The 23,072-nt window shown below is 40.6% G+C and overlaps 1 protein-coding gene across 1 annotated transcript; it reads left to right on the top strand.

The window, feature by feature from the left end:
• Positions 1-1,589: 1,589 nt before the first annotated feature.
• Positions 1,590-22,174, top strand: ADAMTS8 (ADAM metallopeptidase with thrombospondin type 1 motif 8). Its single transcript, XM_072156732.1, has 9 exons — positions 1,590-2,804; positions 7,028-7,267; positions 8,513-8,645; positions 8,849-9,016; positions 15,427-15,725; positions 16,052-16,235; positions 16,385-16,548; positions 16,901-17,076; positions 17,614-22,174. The coding sequence occupies exons 1-9, from the start codon at positions 2,118-2,120 to the stop codon at positions 18,347-18,349; spliced, it is 2,787 nt and encodes a 928-aa protein (XP_072012833.1). The 5' UTR covers positions 1,590-2,117; the 3' UTR covers positions 18,350-22,174.
• The last annotated feature ends 898 nt before the right edge of the window (positions 22,175-23,072 follow it).

Raw genomic sequence — 23,072 nt, 5'->3', positions numbered from 1 at the left:
GGGAGAGCTTGATTTTAGTGCTTCTCTCTCCACCTCTGTGACTTTATTCAGCTAATTTATATCTAACTTTGATGTTTTTTTTTATGGAGGATGCCACCATATTATGAACATAAAAGAACATGATCTTGAAGGTGTGAAGCTGCTAGACAAAGGGGTATTCCCATGAAGACAAGATTCTTAAATATACTCAGAATAACAAAATAACATATTCTCCAACTCATAGTTATTAACTAAAATACAGCATTTCATAGATATAATTCCAACCTGTCTTTATCAGTCCTCATGTATAAAATTTTGGTTGCCCTGGGATCCAAATGTGAATCTTCAGATTTTGATGGTCAGGCAGGGCAGATTCTTCTTATGGATAGCTTCCCCTGTCTGCAGGAAATTTCACATCATTTTTTTCTACTGTACCGGGGTTAATCTGGACTTAATACATTACTGAGACCATGCTGCTCCCATGACATATCCTCTACTCTCTTGCTACACCATAATCACTAAAAATTATTAGGTTCAAGTGCAGGAGGTTCTCCCCATCGCACATGCGTTTAGACCTAAATGTTTGTGAGCAGCAGCAGGATTGTCTTTGTAAACAATGCACAACACATGTTGTTTGTTCACAAGCATTTAGATCTAAAAGAATATATGTTCAGGAGAAAATCCTCCCGCTGCACTAAATTTAATTCAACAGCAGTGACTATGATCTGCTTCACAAGAACTGTGAACTTGTGAGTGCTTACTGATATTAGTTGATACAGTCCTGGCAGATAATTGGTTAATGTCTTTGTTAGCCACATGGAGTTAAAAATGAAACCTCAACTTGCCACCAACTAAATGTGGAGCTACCAGCTCATCCCGTTACTGACCACATGAGCTTGGATCTGGGGCACATGTCACAGAAGAGTGGTCCGTGACTTTAGATTCAATACAGACCAGCAAATCAGTGCTAAAATCTAAAACGACGATTCGCCGAATGTGGCTCACACAGGTCATAGGGACATAGCTCTAGACCTCTTAATTATTCCTATTTACTGATTAGTATGTAAACCACTGAATTCTAGCCTGGAGATTTAAGAGTTAATAAGTCATCATCATTCTTTCTTACTCAGGCGACTTTGGCCAACGTTACACTTCATTCCTGTATTTTTAGAGTTACATAAGTTATTATAGACTCAATGTGCAACTCATTGATTCCCAGTAAATGAACTGCAGCTCTGTTTTCCAGACATTAACCATTCCCATGTCACTAAATGCCTCTTAGTGCGCAGGGAACAGACATGCTGATCACTACAGGAGAGACATGTTGGGGCACACACCTGGCCATAGCTCCAGGATACTTTACCTGATTAACCTTTCTGGCGGAGAGGTGCGCCAGCAGAAAAGTAGGATCTCACTCCGACATCAACACCTGATCCCGGATAGATCAGGCGCACACTCGTCAGTATCTGACAGGGCAGGGAAAGAGTTAAGTGGCTTAGTGTTCCTCTTTTTGCCTCAATGTCTCCCCTCCTTCTCCTGTATGACAAGGAGGAGATGAGGGAGGGACAGAGGAGCTAAAGATCAAAAATAAACCTCTCGGGGGGTGGAGGGATCTCAGTGTCTGTATATATACCAGGATCTCTCCCAAAGTGCTTCCACTATTTCTGAAAATAGAAGGAAAAGAGAGAAGGGGTGGGAATAACTGGACAAGGAGATACCCTCTGATTACACACCTCTGCCCCTTGCGTCTTTGAGACTGCTGCTTTCTGGGATGAGACCCCATGATATCACTTCAGTCCAGCTTAGCCTGGATCTGTCTGGAAGATTTCCACTTGCTGCTTCTGACAATTGGAGCCACAAATCACCTTTTATTATGTTACCTTGAGCTTGTGATCTGGATGCTGCAGTCCTGTATTCAGTATGAAGTCCAACAGCGTTTCATTGGTAAATAATTAACGTATGAAGAAGTTTAGGGAGACGCTGGCATTTCCTTTCTCCTAGAGAAGCAGAAGATTACATGCTCGGTTACTTACTGCACAATCTGCATAGTTTCAAGCACTTTTATCTATTATCCATTTTGTTGTTCCACTTTGACATTACACCTGTTAGACTCCTACATCTCAAAAGACATTCCCGCTATGGCTGCCCTGGGGCTCCAGGCATCTGGGCTGATTTTGGTCCTTTGGCTTCTTAGCAGCCATTCATTGCACCATGGAGAAGTGACAATTCCAGAGCTTATCTCAGCTCCTGATGGAAAAGTTACATTAAGGTTCTCTGCTCAAGGTGAGCAGATAACAATTAGTCTTTCTCCAGATGATGAGTTCCTGGTCCCAGGTCTTCATATCAGACACTTAGGCAGGGGCACTGTTAAAGATGAAGGGACAACCAGCCTGCAGAACTGCTTCTACTCAAGCCAGGATCCATTAGCTGCCTTCAGCATATGTAACGGGATTCAGGGGGCTTTCCTAAAAGGTTGGGAGAAGTTCATAATCCAACCCATAAACAAATGGACTGGAAAAGGCTCTCTTGGTCAGCACCTTGTAATGAAAGCTCATAAATTTGGCAGGAAAACAGACTACCACGAAGAAGACCTTATCACTCCTGAACAGCAACATCAGGATGGAAGAAGAGTGAAAGCCAGTCCAGCAAAAGAAAAGTACAGACTAAAGAGACAGCAGAGGAACACCTGGAGACGGACACTTTCCTTGAAATATCCTGCAGTTAAACCTGAGCGGCACAGGAGGTTTGTGTCTGAAGATCGCTTTGTGGAAATTTTATTGGTGGCTGATGCCTCCATGGTAAAATTCTATGGGGAGGATTTAAAGGTACAGACAAATATTATTTACAGTCTATGCTCTTATGGTAACATATACAGTACATAGAAAAATTAGGAATTTTACATCAAATCACATTATTTTCAAAACTGTGGTTTAAAATGTAACACATCATTAGTACAAAGGATGTACACTAAGTAGATTTATTTATATATCTTTAAAAATAATTGATTTTACATGAACATTACAAGATGAACTGATTTAACAGATAACGCTGGACAGAAATGTGTCCTCTCTGTACCAGTAATAAGCAGAGCAGCAGAGACATCTACAATGACCTCTGGTGAAGCTCTATGTATGCTGGTAATTTACTGAGCTTTAGCCCAAGGCTGCAATGGTCAACATAAGAGTAATCAAAGGTGTCTGCTATGAAGATTTATTATTAATCCTTGTTCTGAGAATTACTAAAATCCTATTGTCACAGGGATAAAAATATACTTTCTCTAGAGTTACACTAACAAAATATACCAGTTCCCACTTAAGGACAGATTCAACTTAGGAACACACCTACAGAACCTATCTTGCACTTACTGCTTGTATTGGTACTGGAACCACAGTAAGTTGCAGGCTCAATATTACCTTAATAGTAGTATTTTATACATTTGTACCTCCTTGCCCAGTGTACAGAAAGTGCAGTGGAATCTGGAGCTAATCCACTTTGTTTTATATGTTCATTCTGACAAATGATTTTATGGTAACACAGTTTGCAGTCTCACCAGTTAAAATTCATTTTATGTGATAATTAACTAACCAATATAACAGTGGAATGGAAATTATGGATGAGTAGATCTGATAAAGGGCGTTTGCTACTCTCCTCTGGACACCTGTAACACATTTCAACGTCTTTGACATTGCTGCCTGTGCCTGTAATTCCCTCTGGGCAGGGCTCGTGCTGCTTCGATTCATGTGGTCAGAGTTTATACTCTGCAGTGGCTGATGCATCTCATCTGGCAGTTAGGAAGGAAAGAGCACTTCCCTCTCACACAGGGCGCCACTTAATCCAGAATATAACTGTCTGAGCAGGCTAGCAGTGTCTAGTATAGAGTCATATTTGTGCATAATATGCTGCTTTTTTTAATCGAAGATTTGATTCCTAGAAGCTTCCTCAAATTTTTCAAAGTATTCTGTATGGGTTAGAATTGGTCTAGACCGATGTAAATTGGTTTGTAACACCTTTTTTCAAATTTTTTATTTTCCCCTGCCCATCCTCAAACCTAAATTATTGGATCAATGACAGCAGTAGCTAGCCACCATTTTGTAAGATTTGTCTAAAGACTCGGATTTAATTCAGTACATGAGAAATGTCTGATTTATACCAAATCTACGAACCAACTAATAGTTTCTATGGGGGAATTCATCATACTCTTGGGCATGGGACACCAGCATATAATGAAACCCCGTGCCTATGGCATCCTCCAGTATCCTTCTGCCAGCCAGTTGTGAAGTGGAGCAAGTTCTAGCTGGTGCACAGACTCTGCGGCCTGGCACAGCCCTCTTCATGTCCTCTCCGCTCCCACTTGGCATGGAGGTAGGATGAGGGGGGTAATAGTCATAGTTCCTGGTGGTACGCAAGCAATTACAATTATTTCAGAGCTTGTACACCAGAAAACATGTGTACCAGCCCTGATAAATATCCCCCTAATAATAATAATAATTATGAAACTTTCATTTTTAAGTAGGCACCTTGTGGGAACATGGAATTCTTTTCTACATTATTAGGAGATTAGGAATCATTTACAGTGACATTACTGAGGATATGCAGCATTATTTCCCCAGATCCCCAGTGACTGTCTGATGTAACTGTTTAAGCATATTCATAGTATAGAACCATGTAGTCATTTAAGGGAAAAAAATTGTCATCCCAGATCACAGCAGAAAATTGCCTTCCAAAAGTTTCCTTTAATCCCATAACAAAGCATTCAGTGAAGTACTCAACCTTCCTTTATGGTGTCTCGCCCCCCACCTGTGCGGCTATAGTTTCAGAGTTAGGCAGTTCCCAGACACAGTGGACTAACCACCCCAGAAGGCTCCTTTTATTTCAAAGTAGTCTCTCCTTCTTTTTATTGCTACTCTGTGGGAACTGCTATAGCAAGGCAGTGGGTGGCAAGGTGGGTCAAAGCTATTATGGATTCTGTTCTGGTGTTTAACTCTGCCTTTGCTTGACACAGATACAGAGACAGTCAGAAATCAGTTTATTAGCATACACTTTCATTGAACGTGTAGTTCTACATGTGCTAGCCACAGTTTCAGACGCTAGCAAACATCCCCTTTTACATCTATTGATTTATTGATGCACATAGCAATGGATTCTAAGGCCCCAGCAGCAAGAGATGGAGCAGGTGCCTGCCTGAGTTTGCAGCTCGAGAAATTGTTATCAGCATGTGAGCAGTTGGCAGCAAACAAGGGACATTGTTTAATTTTAGTGACTTTTGCCGTTTTTGTGCCATTTTTGTGACTTTTTTCAAGTATGCCTTGGCTTCAACTTTGTGCAGTGTGCCTTATGTATCATTGTTTCCCAGATTATCCATGTGACTTTTCACTTAGGTTTGCCTTTCTTGGACCATTTTTGCGACTATTTTGGAGCAAATCTGCACCTGGTCCAGGACAGGTGCAAAGGAAGTTTTTTTTTTTTCAAGGACCCTATTTTAACATGTAAATTGGAATTATTTCACATGCTTTGAATGTTTAAAATTTTGCACAGTAACTGCCTTTGTCAAAATTCTGAAATTTTTGCATTTAAATTTTTTTAAACTTTGGTTATTTTGAAGAGTAAGGTCACACGTATGCGTCTTAAATGCATTTTGAAACCAATTACAACAGCTGAGGAGAGGTGATTTGCCTTATTTCATTACTGTTAACATTTGCATTTACTAAATGCAATATAAACGCCACGTTAACACATATGTTAACAATGCGTTTACTATGCGTTTTGTAAATTCAAATGTTAACAGTAATGAAATAAGGCAAAGCACCTCTCCTCAGCTGTTGTAATTGGTCTCAAAATGCATTAAATGCAAAATGTTAAATCCAAAATTAACAGTAGTGTCCACTCCTGTATATAACCCCTGTATCATGTTCATGTATAAGTAAAAAGACAGGATCATACATAAGGTGCAAAACAGAGCTGCCAAATGTCTCTAAAATTCATCTTAGAGAGACAAAACTATGATACATGTGGCCCATTATCTTGGTGTATTTTTATATTATACAAATTTTCTAGTAAATGTAATACGGTTAAAGAATTTGGAAGAGGCATTAACGGAAAAAATGTTTTTAACAGAATAGGGAGAAGATCCCTTTCCCTTAAACCCCTTGCATCCGTTCTCATGTGCATAATTCCATGTACCCTCATAGTTGCTAATGAATGATGTGTTCACACCTTTGGTGGATTAAGACTGCCATGAGCCCTGGGCTGTATTAATATTATGGCCCTTACAAGTCTGGAATCCACTTCCTACATATGGTACTAGAATCAAGCTTCTTGGAGAATGGAGGATGTATTTCTGTAGCCTGTTTTCAACCTGGGGTTTCACCACCTTTTAAAGACCTTCAAAGGTCCTGAAATGGCATTTGTGTACAACTGTATTGAGAGCAGGAACAGATGAGTGAGGATTTCATGGGGGAAGGTCCTTCTCAGTATAAAATTATATGGGCTGATAAACATAGTGATGGTTTCTAACATCCTATGGAGAGGACCAGGGACCCCCACCATTCATGAAAACAGGACCCTCAGCAATCCCGGGAACTGGGTTCTCAAAGATGGGTGGAGTTGCAGGATGAGTACATGACATGCCCTTTGATTCAGTTGTAAAGGACTATTTTAAAGTGTCTCTGGAGAGATATAAAGTATTATGGGGTGGCTCTAGGGAGGTTTCTATTTCCTCTGTAATCGGGAAATTTACAGAATAAAATAATTTTAGACCGTTTATCATGGCCGAGTTACATCATACGTGGCATCCATGTTTCTCTGATTCTCATGAACTATATGAGTTTTACCTACATTTTGTAACTGAACAGAATCTTTTCAATCTTTTACTGTACATTAAAAGAATAGTCACAGGCATAAGCCCTAAGTGTTCCCTCCAGGGGTCTTTCATGACTTTTATGTGTGGGTAGAAATGTAGTGTGCAGCCAGGTCGAGCAGTGTGATGATAGATGATGACATAATCTTGTAATTGCCTGTTCTTTATTGGTAATTTCATGTCCTTTTCCAGCTTCACCTCCTAACCTTGATGTCTGTGGCGGCTCAGATCTACAAGCACCCAAGCCTGAAGAACTCTGTTAACCTGGTGGTGGTGAAAGTGCTCATAGTTGAAGCTGAAGAATATGGCCCAGAGATCTCTGACAATGGAGGCCTCATTCTACGTAACTTCTGCAAGTGGCAGCAAAGTTATAATCCAGCCAGTGACCGTCACCCAGAGCATTACGATACAGCAATTCTCCTCACCCGACAGGTCTGTGACCCCTTGAAATGACACTTCCTAATGTCTAAGTGTCTAGTGTACAACACCTCGGCCCATAAATATCTCACTGCTATTCCTGGTCTGTCTGGCCATAACCTCCATACAGCCCGAAGGAGAAACTGTGTCTATATAGAGAAAATATTTCCTATGAGCTTCCTGCTCTCACTTACAATCACTTGAGCAGTCCTGACCCATACGAAAGTGATCACATATTTACGAGGTTTTTGTGAGATGTGGCACTAATTAAAGCGATTATCTTGCTCCCAAATTGCTCTACAAGTAATAAAAACATTTTGTAAGGCACCTTATAGCTTTCCTATAAGGTGCAGATTTTATCTTTGAGCAGTTTGCCTTTATGATGCAACTGATCGTCATTGTGAGAAGGTCACTGCTTGGTGACCTAGGAAAAAGAAATCTAGTGCTAGAAATTAGAAATGTCAGGTGGACATGGTTATAATTGCAAAGCAATAAAATTGTGATTTTTTTTTATATCAATAAACTATAATAACTAAAAGTAGGTATTATGTCGGAATAGACAGTATACTAATCAAACAAGTTTGTTGTCAATAAAGCGGTTTGTTTAAATCTGCTTTCTGTCCTGTTCTCCACTGACAGTTGAGAAATAAAGGGACCTGATAATGTGTCTTATGACTTAAGTTGTAAAAAGTTATCTCCTTAGAGAGGTGAATGATCAAGGGAAATATTCTCAAGGTATGGATTGTGTTCATTTTTAGCCTCCATTCCTCAACTATGCTGTGTACTGGACTTCAGATACACTGCTCACTACAGGAGAAAGAAAAGCAGAAAAGGGCACAGAGAAGCTGCTTTACTTAATAAAGTATATTACAGTTTTCTATCATCACCTGCACTGTTTTTTCTGCAGTCATACATTATTTGCTTCAATGGTTTAGTTACTCATTAACACCGTGTACAAACAAGAAATTTGCTTCAGCCGCTTCAGGGTATTTATGGTCTGTCTCTTTTAACTTTCCTCTATATACTTTAAGACAGTTTTTGTAAATGTATCTGAAATGTCTATATGATACTGGTCTTAGTGTAGCAGTGATGGTTGCTGGAATTTACTGTATCACTATAAGAACCTGCCTTGTGTTGTATCTTTTGGATAGATACGTTAGGAAAATAACTGATGTTATGTCGCCAAGTATTTATGATAAAGTTCCATGGGTAATGTCAGCTAAGATAAACTCTTGCTGATTGTTGTGTTTTTTGTGGCAGGATTTCTGTGGACATGACAGCTGTGATACATTGGGGGTGGCTGATATTGGAACCATGTGTGAGCCAAGCAAGAGCTGTTCTGTGATTGAAGATGACGGACTGCAGGCTGCCTACACTCTGGCCCATGAACTTGGTATTGTCAATGAATTGAAGTCAGATTATTTAGCAATAGATTGATTCCCCATTGTAAATCACTTATATTCACTGTATGTTTTATATAGCTTCAACTGATAGACATACAGAAGGATTAATAAGATATTTACAGATAAAAGATATATTCGGGAGACAGAGAATGTGTCATGCTCTACTAACAAAGTGTATCTTACCTTTCCTCAGCTCATGTCCTCAGCATTCCACATGACAACTCTAACAATTGCAGGAAGATGTTTGGGGAGCAGGATAAGCATCACTTGATGGCTCCCCTGTTCCTGCAGCTGAACAAGTCCATACCATGGTCCCCATGCAGTGCCATGCACCTTACAGAATTCTTTGACAGTGGTCATGGTAAGAATGCTCTGCAGATAATAACAAGATTTTTTGCAGATAACGGCCCACATTTATCAAAGTGTTTACACCAGTTTTCTATCTGACTTTGCACTCAAAAGAACATGCAAACTGCTTGCACAGTGTTAGCAGCAGTTTTGTGTTGTGGCTGCACTCTCTCCGAAAAATGTGCACCTAAAGGGGTGTTAATGCTTTGTTGGAGTTTCCGCCACATTTATTACTGATGTGCACCAAAATACAGCGCACACTTCCAGAGCAGTGCGGGGGGGACCAGATAAATGGAGACCGTGTGCTAGTTTTGATGAATCTGGGGCACCCTGCACACTCCACACACCATAGTACAGACTGCACTAGTTTTGATAAATGTGGGCCAATATACATGGTTACCTTTATAGTTCTCTAAAAATTTCCTAGATAGATTAGCATTTTTGCACATTGATAATTGATTCATGTGTTGCTTAGACTAACTCCACACAGTCGATTTTATGCTGTGAATTTGCTGTAGAAGGGGGGTGGAGATCAAATCTCTCATTACAAAAGTTGATTTCTGCACAGTGATTCACCTTGGTTAAATAACATGCTGCGCCGCAATTTTGCACCCAAAAAGTCCAGAGTGTCATAAAACACCAATATTGTGGCACTGTCACTTTATTAATTAAGGCACAAGAGTTGCAAAAAGGAAAAAAAATATATTTTTTACGTTTTGAAAGGCCAAAATAAATTAACCCTGATGCGTTTAGGAAATTGTGGTAGTACTATGGGGAAATGCAACAAAAACTACAAATTAGGTTGAGCTTACACATACATACCATAAGCCAGGAGAGAGTTCTCCTTATGGAAAGTATGCCAACTAAGGCCGCCATATACGCGTATGGAGATTTAAAGCCATTGATGCTTCACTAGGGGATTCTGGGAAATATGCAAATAAGTTTTACAAGCTGGGAAATAGAAAACAATGCCTCCTTTTGCTACCTTGAAAGGCAGCGCCCTTAACACCAAGTATGACCTACAAGAAGTCTAATAACATGATGTGGGAATAAACCAAACAGTTTATCTATTCCAGAAGGAATATATTTTCAACTGTAGAGAGCGCAGTTTCGACCTGGATAGGTATAATCAGTACAGTGTAGGGAACTGGTATAGCTGAGTGATAGGCTATTGACTAGGGTCAGGAATTAAGAGTTCTTTTTATGGAGAGTCAGTCAAACCAGTTATCAGGTCAAAACAGTGCTGTCTACAGTTTGGAATTTGTTCCTTCTGGAATAGATATACTGGTTTGGCTTACAATGTAGCAAAAGGAGGCATTGTTTTCCATTTCCAATCTTGGAAAATGTATTTGCATATTTCCCAGATTTACAGGTACTAATACTGGAGATTCTGAAAGAGAAAAACCTAGGAATTCAAGCTGATGATAAAACCTGAGTGATCAACACAATTACTCATTATAGCAGTTGGATCTATGCCCCATTACATGGACACCCATCAAACCACCCAAGAGTCTAACTCCAGATTCCTACACTTATAAGTCATCACCCCTATTGCCCTACCATATTTAACAAAAACTTCAGTTGCAGCAAGTTTATCTTGCAAGGTACTAAGGTATATATCTTAGTCAAACATCACTCACATGTTGTGTTCTTCTCTAAGTTCATAATTTGTAAATTTGCCTGATGGCTTTTGTGCTTCATCAGTTTGCAAATATAATTTTTCTGGTCATCCAATACTTCTGACACAAGAGTTTTTAAAGCGTGACTGTAAAGCTATAGTGGTTTTACCAAATTATTATATGTGATTCCCCCTTGACATGAAGTCTATAGAATGAAGTCTGTGCTGTGTGAGCACTAAGGGCTAATAGCTTATCTGCACAGTGCACAAAGTGCCCAGTACAAGGTGGGGAAAGGGCTGCAGCAGGAGGTACAGAGAGAGACAGAGAAAGTTCTGTAGAATCACAGACTAGGATGGAGGGACTGATCGGGAACAGGCGTCCCAGAAATTGTACCTCACTATTCTGTACAGGAGACATATGTATCCACAGTCTTGACCACATCCAGCTCTGCTACATACACAGGACACTACATGTCACATGACCTCCTCCTCTGTGAGCAGGTAGCAGCAGCCCCTCCCCTCCCAGGAGTCCATAGGGTTTGTTTATACTATGGACTGTAGTGCTTGTCAGCAAAGGCAGAGGAAGCAGCTACTGCAGCACTGAGATAATGTGAGGGGTATAGCAAAGAAACTGCTGGATTTAAGTAACAAAGATAATAGGCAAAGTTGTTTTACATCTCCAGCTATTCATTTGTGGAAAAAAAAAAAACTTTACAGATACTCTTTAACGTAGCAGAATTATGCGTCCTGAAGCGTGAGAGCTGCTGCCAGACATGTCTGGTGTTAGCTCATCTGATGTACAGAAAAAGATTAGACATCCCCATACAAATAAAAAGGATAGCCAATCCCACCATAACTTTCAAGGTTGTTCAATACACATCTAATGTGTATGGTCAGCTTTACACAGCTGTTAGATTTCTTTGAGATTGCATCTGCCTACAACATTGTATTGTGACAGAAAGTAGAGAGAAGTCCAACTATGAATGAAGAGTTTATTTCTTGGCTCTGAGAATGTTCCTGTATGTGCTTGTCATTATGGCACTGCTTTTGTCTTGTATTTTAACTTTCCACCTCAGCTAAGCAGCCAGAAATGAGATCTGGTTTTAATGTATGATGTGAGAGCAGATTTTTTATGAATCAAACCTCACATGTATCCCTCCTGAATGACATACAAAAGCTACCGGACAAGAATTTTGTGTTCCTGCGTCAGGATCTATATGTCTCCTGGGTGAATGGATTCATGGCTGAGCTTCATCCAACATACAGAGCAGGACATCAAAACATTGCTGTCCACAGTTAATTGGCTGTTCCTTACTGAATAGATATACTGGTTTGGCTATTATCCCACAACATTTCATAAGGCCGATGTTGGATCTTTATATAGGCGGGGCCCTATATGAAGATGGTCGCAACTTTAAGGTAAAACAAAACGCTATACTCTTCTCTGGCTATTTCTACCCATGGTTCCTTCTTCTCCTCTTCCAGGCTGTGCACATCACTATGACGTCTCAGGGTCGCGAACGTGTGACGTCATAGTGTTGCCCGTGGACCAGAAGAGGAGAAGACACCGGTGGCGAAGGTTTTTTAAGTGGTCTTATGTGGACATTTCTGTAAAAGGGGGGGGAGAGGGGGCTGTGAACATTTAATTTTTAATTTAACTTTTTCTTCTACGGCCATTTTATTAGAGGGATCTCTTCTGCTGCTATTTAATCAAAAGGGGTCCTGCTGTGGACATTTCATTAAATGGGGCATCTGCTGTGGCCATTTCATTAATGGAGGCATCTGCTGTCAACATTTTATTAAAGAGGCCTCTGCTGCGGCCATTTTATTAAAGGGGGCATCTACTGTGGGCATTTTATTAAAGGGAGGCTCTAGTATGGACATTTTATTAAAGGGAGGCTCTGCTATGGACATTTTATTAAAGGGGGCCTCTGCTGTGGACATTTTATTAAAGGGGGCCTCTGCTGTGGACATTTTATTAAAGGGGGCCTCTGCTGTGGACATTTTATTAAAGGGGGCCTCTGCTGTGGACATTTTATTAAAGGGGGCCTCTGCTGTGGACATTTTATTAAAGGGGGCATCTGCTATGGCCATTCCATTAAAAGGGTGCGTCTGCTGTGGCCATTTCAGAAAAAGGGGCCCCTGCAGTGGCCATTTCATTAAACAGAGGCTCTGCATTGGACATTTTATTAAAGAGGGGCTCTGCAGTGGCCATTTCTTTAAAGGGGGGGCTTGCAGTGGCCATTTCATTAAAAGGGGGCGTCTGCTGTGGCCATTTCAGAAAAAGGGGCTCTGTAGTGGCCATTTCATTAAATGGGGCTCTGCCGTGCTATATCATTAAAAGGGGGTCCTACTGTGGACATTTCATTAAAGGGGGCATCTGCTGTGGCCATTTCATTAAAAGGGCGCGTCTGCTGTAGCCATTTCAGAAAAAGGGGGCCCTGCAGTGGCCATTTAATTAAACAGAGGCTCTGCATTGGACATTTTATTAAAGAGGGGCTCTGCAGTGGCCATTTCTTTAAAGGGGGGCTCTGCAAGGGCCATTTCATTAAAGGGGGGTCTGCAGTGGCCATTTCATTAAAAGAAGGCGTTTGCTGTGGCCATTTCAGAAAAAGGGGGCTCTGTAGTGGCCATTTCATTAAATGGGGCATCTGCTGTGGCCATTTCATTAATGGAGGCATCTGCTGTGGACATTTTTTTAAAGAGGCCTCTGCTGCGGCCATTTTATTAAAGGGGGCATCTACTGTGGGCATTTTATTAAAGGGATGCTCTGCTGTGGACATTTGATTAAAGGGGGCCTCTGCTGTGGACATTTTATTAAAGGGGGGCATCTGCTATGGCCATTCCATTAAAAGGGGGCATCTGCTTTGGCCATTTCAGAAAAAGGGGGCCCTGCAGTGGCCATTTCATTAAACAGAGGCTCTGCATTGTACATTTTATTAAAGAGGGGCTCTGCAGTGGCCATTTCTTTTAAGGGGGGACTGCAGTAGCTATTTCATTAAAGGGGGGTCTGCTGTGGACATTTCATTAAAGAGGGGCCCTGCTGTGGACATTTCATTAAAGATGGGCTCTGCATTGGCCATTTCATTAAAGAGGTGCTCTGCAGTCGTCATTTCATTAAAGGGGGGCTCTGCAGTGGCTATTTAATAAAGGGGGTCTGCAGTCACCATTTCATTAAAGGGGGTTTCTGCTGGGATCATTTTAGTAAAGGGGGGGGTCTTGCAGTGGCCATTTCTGTAAATGTGGGCTGCTGTGGACATTTCATTAAGGGTGAGTTTTTCTGTGGACATTTCTGTAAAGGGGGGGCTCCATTGTGGACATTTCATTAAAGGGGGCGAGTATGAGATGCAGTGGTGTCGTGGTGGAGATTAGTCCTTTGGGTACAAGGTTAGTTTGGATGCGGGGTCGGTCAACAGCCCAGGGTCCAAGGGACACTTACTACACCACTACATAAGGCTTATTGTAAATGGGGCCGCAAAAGGGGCTGCACACAAGGTTGTTGGCGGGCAAAGAATTCTTTACATCACAAATTCTGTTTAGTGTGTTAATTTTCTTCCCTGCCCAGTATGATTTGTTGACCAGGTTGATTAGAGTGTGAGTCCCGTGGGGACAGTGACTGATTTTCCAGCTGTATACAGCACTGCGGAATCTGTTGGTGCTATATAAATAAAGGAATTATTAGTTAATATTATAAGGCCTTACTTGTGGATACGCAAATAATCAGTGGCATTGAACATTAGTTTCCCACAAATGAATGTGCTGTTTTGGTTTTGATTAATTTGGTGTCCTAGTCCATTGGACTACACCTTGGAATTGTCTCCATTTTTTTAGAGCAGGTTTTAGCTGGTCCTATTTTGTGCCTATTTTTGTTCCAACTAAACATAAATAAGGCATAGAGGACATGCCCATATTCCGAAGGCCACGCCCCCTTATTTGGACTAGTCAGAAAAGTTCCAAAAAAAGGTGTAAGCCTTGATAAATGTGGTGCAAAGCATTTTAGAAAGATTTGTGCCTTAATAAATGCCCCCCAAAGACTTTTAAAATCTCTGTATACAGCAGCCCTGGAGCACCCGAGGGAGGCATAGAACAGCTGGGGCGCTCTCTATATGCATAATTATGCACACCTCTTGCAGCACTTCCTCTCTGCTCCTCCAAGAGGTGTGCCTGAGCTTTTCTCCGCCTCCCTCGGGGACTCCAGGGCTGCTTTGTACAAAGTCTTTTTCTCTGCATTCATTCCTGGACTTCAGCTTTACAGATTCTTCTTCTGCAGCACAGCAGCAGTATGTAAGCGACTGCTTATCAAAACCACTGTATAGCAGTTGTTGAATTCCCCAAAAATTCAGCTTTCTCATAATTCTGCATAAAATACATTGCATTATCAAGTATACACCTTTTTATCAGCTGCATTAAAATCCTGCACAACCCTACATTACACATCGTGTGAAGTGATTGTCTACTAATAGAAAAACATACCATCTTTATTCCTAAAATGTTACCACATCTGTTGACAGATTGCAGCTCAGTAGAGTAAAAATGCCACACAGAACTCATGAATGGGTGTAGCACTGGTGTCTAATTTTGCACAGCACTTCTTTAGATGGGGTTCACATGAATATAGTCTTTTATCTAAGTGTTTTATATTGTGGATATATTGTGTATATTTATATTACATTTTTATTCAAAAATGTGGGTCTCTGTCTCAGGAAACTGTAAATCTTCAATTTTTATTGGACCTGTAAACTTATTTATGACAAGGAGCTATTATATTATTGGTTACTTTTAATATCTAATCCATCTCTTTTTAGGGAACTGTCTGCTGGATGCTCCAGGAACTTTTCTTAACCTCCCCTCAGAGCTCCCTGGGACGTCAGCCCGCTATGACTTGGACAACCAGTGTCGTCAGGTGTTTGGAGAAGAGTTTTCTCACTGTTCTAACACTAGGAAGGAAGACATCTGCTCCCAACTGTGGTGCAAAGTGCAAGATGAGACTGTTTGTCACACAAAGAATGGGAGTCTCCCCTGGGCTGATGGGACATCATGTGGGGAGCAGGGTGTGTGTGTGGATGGGGTCTGCCAAGCAGCAGAAGAAGTCCTTAAGCCTCAGGTAATGTCCAACACAAGTACAGATCCAATCTAAATGTCATAATGTCATTATCATTTGTATGCAATAAACAACCCAAATTCATTGGAAGAAAAACAGGTCCCTGAATAGCTGTTCAGCATTATGAGAATATGGGATATATCTGAGCATAACTTCTAAGACTTTCTGTCTACAAGATTTGTCAAGCAGGGAAAGTTGCTCATAATAAGAATGTTTGATCTGATAGTGATGTGTAGTACTATGCCTGAATCCAAGACATTTAGTGTATCATACACAGTGTTCAAAACAAGATACATGTGAAAAGTGATTTTGTCTTTTGCTTATATCAGGTGCCAGTAGATGGGAATTGGGGCATCTGGAGTTCATGGGGGACATGTTCCCGGAGCTGCGGAGGAGGTATACGTTTCTCCTATAGAGAGTGTAATGACCCCCAGCCAAGCAACAGAGGAAAATACTGTCAAGGTCTAAGAGCCAAATATGAGTCATGCAGCACACAGGAGTGTCCTCCCGGAGGTAGGGGCCACTGGTACCACAGGGTGTCTCAGCCAGGCCTATTGCAATTTTTGTGTCCTAGCACATTGATAAGACCCTATTTATCTTAGACAGCTGCTCTGTCTCCTTTGTGGTTTTACTTTCTAAAGCCTTCCTATTCTGATTTTTAGAAAAGAGTTTCAGAGATCTTCAGTGTGAAATATACAACTCTAGGAATAGACATGGCAATCTCATAGAGTGGATTCCTAAGTACTCGGGTGTTTCGCCGCGAGATCGATGCAAACTCATGTGCCAAGCACGAGGAGGGAGTGAATTTAAAGTCTTCCAGTCAAAGGTCAGTTTTTCCCACAGAAAACAATATGAAATATAATTTGGTTGTATAATTTTAGTGCTGGTGAATATGATCCCCAACATCTATGTAGTAATTTCAGATTAATGTTTGGAATAACGTGTGGTGGGTAAGATATGCAAAAAAAAAATCAAGAATATATATAAAAAAACTTGGAGCCCATAAAGTAAAACATTTAGTTGATTGTGCACAGCTCATATCATACTTAAGGAGCAACGTGATGATAAGTCGATGCTTTGTCTGTACTGGAGAGAAAATAAGAAAAGCCATGAATGCATTCATTGTGCAATGAGCTTAAATAAATTGCCACGCTTATATCTTAGTTTTTTCCTTTTAGGTAGTGGACGGCACTCTTTGCGGGCCAGACACCCTCTCTGTGTGTGTGCAGGGTCAGTGTTTCAAAGCAGGCTGTGACCATATATTAAACTCCACCAAGAAGCTGGACAAATGTGGAGTCTGTGGAGGAGACGGATCAAGCTGCAGGAAAATAACTGGATCCATCAGCAAGATTAAGTACGATGCTCAGATTTTAATCTATGTGTGTAACATGGGGTAAACCTGACTGTTCCTTATTTCCTAGAGGGAATCAGAATGTAATGTGAAATTCCCACATACACACATTCCCACAGTTGGAATATATAAAGGTTGACAGTAACCCATAATTTATAAAAGTCTTATTGATGGCCAGTCAACTTTACAAGAATTTTAGTGACTGTAACTGACAACAACGTGAAAAATACATTACTGGAAACCACATTGGTAGTCAGTGTATTACAGTCCTTTATGTCCCTTACTGACAAAAATAATTGGTCAAAATCAACTATTGTTACGTGATGTCAGCTTTAGCTTCTGTAAATGTTCCATGAATATATATTCATATTAGATCTTTAGAAACATTTCCATTACCATTGTAGAGAATTGCCCCACCAAGGTTTCCTTTCTCCAACACGCTATATTCTTATTTGATTAATTTGATTAATGATAATATTAACTGGAAATGATGTATATCATGTAAGAGTCACTTATCACTAAGGGTTTGTATTTACACAGATATGGATACACCGATATTGTCACCATTCCGGCTGGAGCTACCAGTATAGATGTGAAACAGCGCAGTCATCGCAGTGTCATCTATGATGGCATCTACTTGGCAATAAGAAGAGCAGATGGAAGCTACCTCCTTAACGGGGAATATGCAATATCTTCCATTGAACAAGATGTGCATTTAAGAGGAACAGTGTTGTTATATAGTGGCTCTAACACTACACTGGAAAGAATACAAAGTTTTCAACCCCTCCCAGAACCTTTGACTATACAACACCTGAGAGTACCTGGAGAGTCAGTCCCACCAAAAATTAAGTATACTTTCTATATTCCTAAGAATATCCCTTATGGCCAAAAGAAACCCAAGGAGAAATTATCCCATCATTTTCTCAGGCCACTCTTAACATCTCATTGGGTGTTAGGAGATTGGTCTCCGTGTTCTAAGAGTTGTGGCTTTGGATGGAAAAGAAGAACAGTGGAGTGTAGAGATATGGATGGAGGGTCCTCAGACCAGTGTTCTCCAGAAGTAAAGCCAGAAGACATCCGGGCTTGTGGGGACCTGCCATGCCCAATGTGGAGAGTAGGGAGCTGGTCACATTGTTCTCAGACCTGTGGGGAGGGAACAAGGACACAGAGGGTGTATTGTGTGGACTACACGGGGAAAGAAGCAGACGAGGCAACATGTGACTCACAAAAGCGTCCTTCTGGAGCCATCATGCCTTGTAAGCTGGACGAATGCTAATGCAAATAAAAGATTAATGGCATACAGGCAGCTATTAACATGGGCCCCACTGCATCATGGCATCTGACTCTTTCATTTTCCACTGTGATAAAAGTGTGCTTATTTAGAGATCTGAGATAGTAGGATGACCTGAAGTTGACACAGGATTGAAGACTGGACTGAACTTGCCAAGACCTTGTAGAGCAGGTCCTCCTAGTAGCAGTGGGAGCTGATGTGCACTAGGTGACAAAAGCAGGATATTGCCCTGCTTCATAGACCTTTAACTGTAGGACGGAGACACACATTGTGTCCTACATACAGACTAGAAATCTACCTCAGCAAATAATGAGCAGTCTATGCTTTAGCTCATTGTTTGGGTCCTCCACTTGCTTTCCATGTTCTGTGTAAGCTATAAGGCGAGGTCAGAATCAGTGTTACAGTATGTTGAAAGTGCATTGCATAATGATTTCAATGTTCTCATCTTTAGGCCAGCACAGTCTAACAGGAATGTGTTTGTAAACTGTGTTTCATCACCCTGAACTTTTACATAATCATGTGTTTATCTGCAGCTCGATAGGGCATAATCTGAAATGTGGAATTTTACCAGTCCAGGGCAGAGCTCTACATCTACAATGTTATGTGACACAGACTTGACAATGTGATTATTAAAAAGATGCTTTTCATTAATCCTACTACATGAGATAAATTAACATCTGTAAGGCCAGAAACTAATGGCCATGTTTGGTCCATAAATCTTGTACCATGTGCTGGCTGGATTTCAAGGACAGAACACAAGCCAAGAATATAGAAAATAACCACCATGCAGTGGAACACCAGCTCACCCAGAAAGTCCAAGTTAGCTTCCTCCCATCCTAGCTCTGGTGCACCTAGTTTATAATCCACAACAGTAGGGCTCTGATACAAAAAAACAGTAAAAAGCTTGGCACTCACAGGAACAATAGGGAGCTGTAAAACCTTCTAAGTCATGATCATGAATAAGACGATTTGCGTTGAATTGTGTTGATCGTCTGCATGCTTGTTATTGTTATGTTCCTGAGACTTCAATAAAGAAGACTTGCTTTGCATCTCGCTGTTTTTCCTATGAGTGGCAAGCTTTTTACTGGTTTTCGTACAAGCCAAGGCTGGGTCTCTGAGCATTGTAGTTATTATATGATGCTAGTAGTCCCTTTTTCCCTAAACTGTAATCATGAATACAGCAGGGAGGAAGGTACTCTTTGTATCATATGTCACTATGAGGTTCAGAGCCCTGTCCCAGGCTCTGTGTTTGGTCCATGAAATCCTAGCTGCACATGGTCCAGGATTCCTGGACTGACCATGGTCATGTGTTTATAGCCTAATACCTATAGATCTGTCCCAGGGCTTCCTGCTTCTTATTGTTGGGGAATAAGATTAATGAATGAAGATACAAGACCTCCCTGAAATTCTGTGGAGACAGTTCATAGGAAAAGTTGCAATGACAGCCATTAAGGCAACCTGTGGCCATTTGGGTAGGCCTAGGAAATGATTTACCTGATTTTGTTGCTTTATACACTTTTTAATGCTCCAGAACATTTTGTATCTTGTAAATCTCTGCAAAGATATCTCCTAAATTTTCTCCTCAGGGAGAAAAAGTGTGGAGAAGATTCAGATTTCTGATAAACAAGTGGTAAGACAAAGATCTAATTACACAATCAATTAATTTGTTGGACTTTAGCAGGCTATAATTTACCATCAAAATCAAACATGATAAGAACATTTACTCATAGATCCTTTAGACTTACATCAACTGCCTATTCTCTCCCTCACGGTACCTCACATCCAGGCGCTGCTGTTGCAAATTTACTGGGACACTAAAATAGATTTGTTGTGCAAGAATCTTGATCTCTGGTTGCCAAGTATGTGTTACAGTTACAGTGACTCTTGCAGCGCTGTATTCCATACTTACAACCAATCATATAATAGAGCCATGTCCAATAACCGCATGGAATTTCTTCAGATAAATCTGGCAGATGATGGACAGAGAAGAAATGTATAACATATCGCCTCCCATTTATGATCCACTTTCAGATTTTGTCTTTAGAAACTACATTCAAAAACCGCAATTAGAGATAAAGACATCTGCATGTGACTTTTTGTCATCCATAATAATACATCTCAAATGCAAAAACCCAAACTTACACTCATTACAAAGGCTTCCAGGGCTTATGGCTCTTAAGAGGTTAATCTTAAAAAGTCATCTTCTGATTGGAGAGAAATGAGGAGGTTCTGATTTAAGCAGCTGGTACACATGTGGGGAATCGTGTGCAAATTTTCCATAACAGGCTGCCAAGCGTGGGAATAATTGTGAGGGGACCTGGTCATGCACACCATTACTGCTTGGGCATGAGCCATTTATTTGATTTGACCACCAGCCCTCCTCAATGTGCATGGTGCCTGCAGGCACTAAGCTGCTAAAACATGTTAGATTCAACTCTATGGTTCTAATGTGAGTTTCAGAACAGGTGGGATTTATAAAGACTTAGGGTCTTATAAAGACATGCAAATATTAGTCCAGCAGTATGTCACAAGATTTTAAAAAACTGTGAACGATGTATTATGCTAAAATGGACAAATAACCCTGTTTTCCTTTTACATTTTCTGAACTGCATTTGGGGTGATCATTTAAATTTCTGCATCTTGTTGCCAAACCAGTACCTGTCTGAGCTCAGCCCCACTTCTATCTTTATGCATACAGATGAGCTGTATGCCCAGCCTTTGTGTGTTTATATGTGTAACCTTACCACAGACCCCCTCCTACAGATGAACAAGAAGTTCATCCTATTGGCTAGTAAAGTGTGCTACATAAAGTGATTAAACTAGTTTAGGTCTGCTCCTGTCCTTGGATGAAATACTACCAGGTGTAAGTTTTGCTGCAATTATCCCTTAAAGAATAACTAAACATTTGAAGTATGTTTTATTAGTGCAGAAATGAAAAGAGCAAGTGATAATAACATTGTTATATAATTCATTAAGTAAAACAGCTTCTCTGTGCCCTTTTTCTGCTCTTTCTGGTGTAGTGAGCAGTGTATCTGAAAGCCTGTTGAGGTCCTATCCTCCTCAGATGAATAAGAAGGATAATAATTAAAGAAAATCTACCATCAATATAAAGCATGGTAAACCATGCACCATGAATGTGGAAATGTCTTATATTTGTTATTCATGGCCTCCTACCTTCTAAAATAAACATTTCAAATTATGCAAATGAGCCTGAGTGACTCTGGTAGGTGTTTCAAGAGCCCCTCACTGTTACAATGAGCAGAACATATCTCACCCTTCCCCTGCTCACTCCCCCCTCCCTCTGCCTGTGTAATGTAGCAGCAGCAGGAAGTAGAAGAGGAGACCTGCTCTGCTTATTGTAACAGTGAGTGACACGATATCACTGAAGGGCTCTGGTGGATGTTTTCAAGTATAAAGTTAATAATGGATCAATGTTATACATTTTCAACTTTCATGGGTTGTGGCTTAGCTGAAACTAAACTTATTTTAAATGAACTTGTTCCCAGAACTCAGTTTCTCCACTAGTCATATCTGGTTGTCACCTTTACAGTTTATATTGACAAGCATAGTGGCTGCATGGGCCCTGAGTTGTGATGGGGATACTACTTTGTATGGCCCACTGATGGTCAGAACACCCACAATTTCTGTGATATCTGTACAGTCTCCATTGCTTCAACTGCTTTACACCTGAATGTCTTTTCTAGATTCTAAAATGTATCTGTGAGTTGCAATGCAAATTCAAAGTCTGTTTTGTAAATAAAAATACACACATGTAAAATATCAATAAACCATTATTATAATTTTATATAAGTAACTTGTCCTTGTTGGTTTATTCTGCAGTTTCACAGTAACAAAGTTACAGAACAATTCTGAAGTTTCACTGGTTCATATTTAATGTTTGGGTTAGGTTTAAGTGCTGAAATGTTACCATTCAAGCCATCGGTTATATACATGGCTGCTGCTCCATTCATCCTAAAGAAAGACATCAAATCAGAGAGTGTCCCCCACAACATTTAACATTTATAAAAAGAGAATCAATAATGTACAATATTCACTGGTGTGGAAGCAAGGGAGCTACAGATCGAACAAGTCAAACCTACACAAAATCCATATAAAAAGCTAACAAATGCTTAGCTTCTACCTTGCTTTACAAGGTAGCTAAAAAAAGGAGTGGTTTTCCTTTACATATTTTCCCATAATTCCCTAGTGGAGCATCCATGGCTATAACAATTCACACGCCTACACTGCCTTAATTGGCAGTCTCTGTAAGGAGAACTCTTAATTCCTGACCCCAGTCACAAGCCTCTGACTCAGCCAAACCAGTTTCCTTCACTGTACTGAGGAGACCCAACCAGATCTAAACAGTGCTGTCTACAGTTGGGAGTCTATTCCTTCTGGAGTAGATGTACTGGCTTGGTTTGAATTCCGCATCATGTCATAAGGCTTTCTGAAGGTCATGCTTTATGTTAAGGGAGGTGCCTTACAAGGAAGCTAAAAGAGGCATGGTTTTCCTTATCCCATCCTGGAAAACTCTACATATTTTGCCAGAATCCCCTAGTGGAGCATTCATGGCTATAAGTCTCCACCCACCTACACGGCGGCCTTATTTGGCAGTCTGCGTAAGGTAAACTGTCTTTACCCAGGAAAATCCCCTGGTGGAAGACACAATGAGGAATAATGTAAATTCTTTTTGGAATGTCAACAGTTT

This window comes from Engystomops pustulosus, chromosome 6, assembly GCF_040894005.1.
Source record: "Engystomops pustulosus chromosome 6, aEngPut4.maternal, whole genome shotgun sequence".
NCBI classification, from domain to species: domain Eukaryota; kingdom Metazoa; phylum Chordata; class Amphibia; order Anura; family Leptodactylidae; genus Engystomops; species Engystomops pustulosus.
This window is presented reverse-complemented; position numbering and strand designations above follow the sequence as displayed.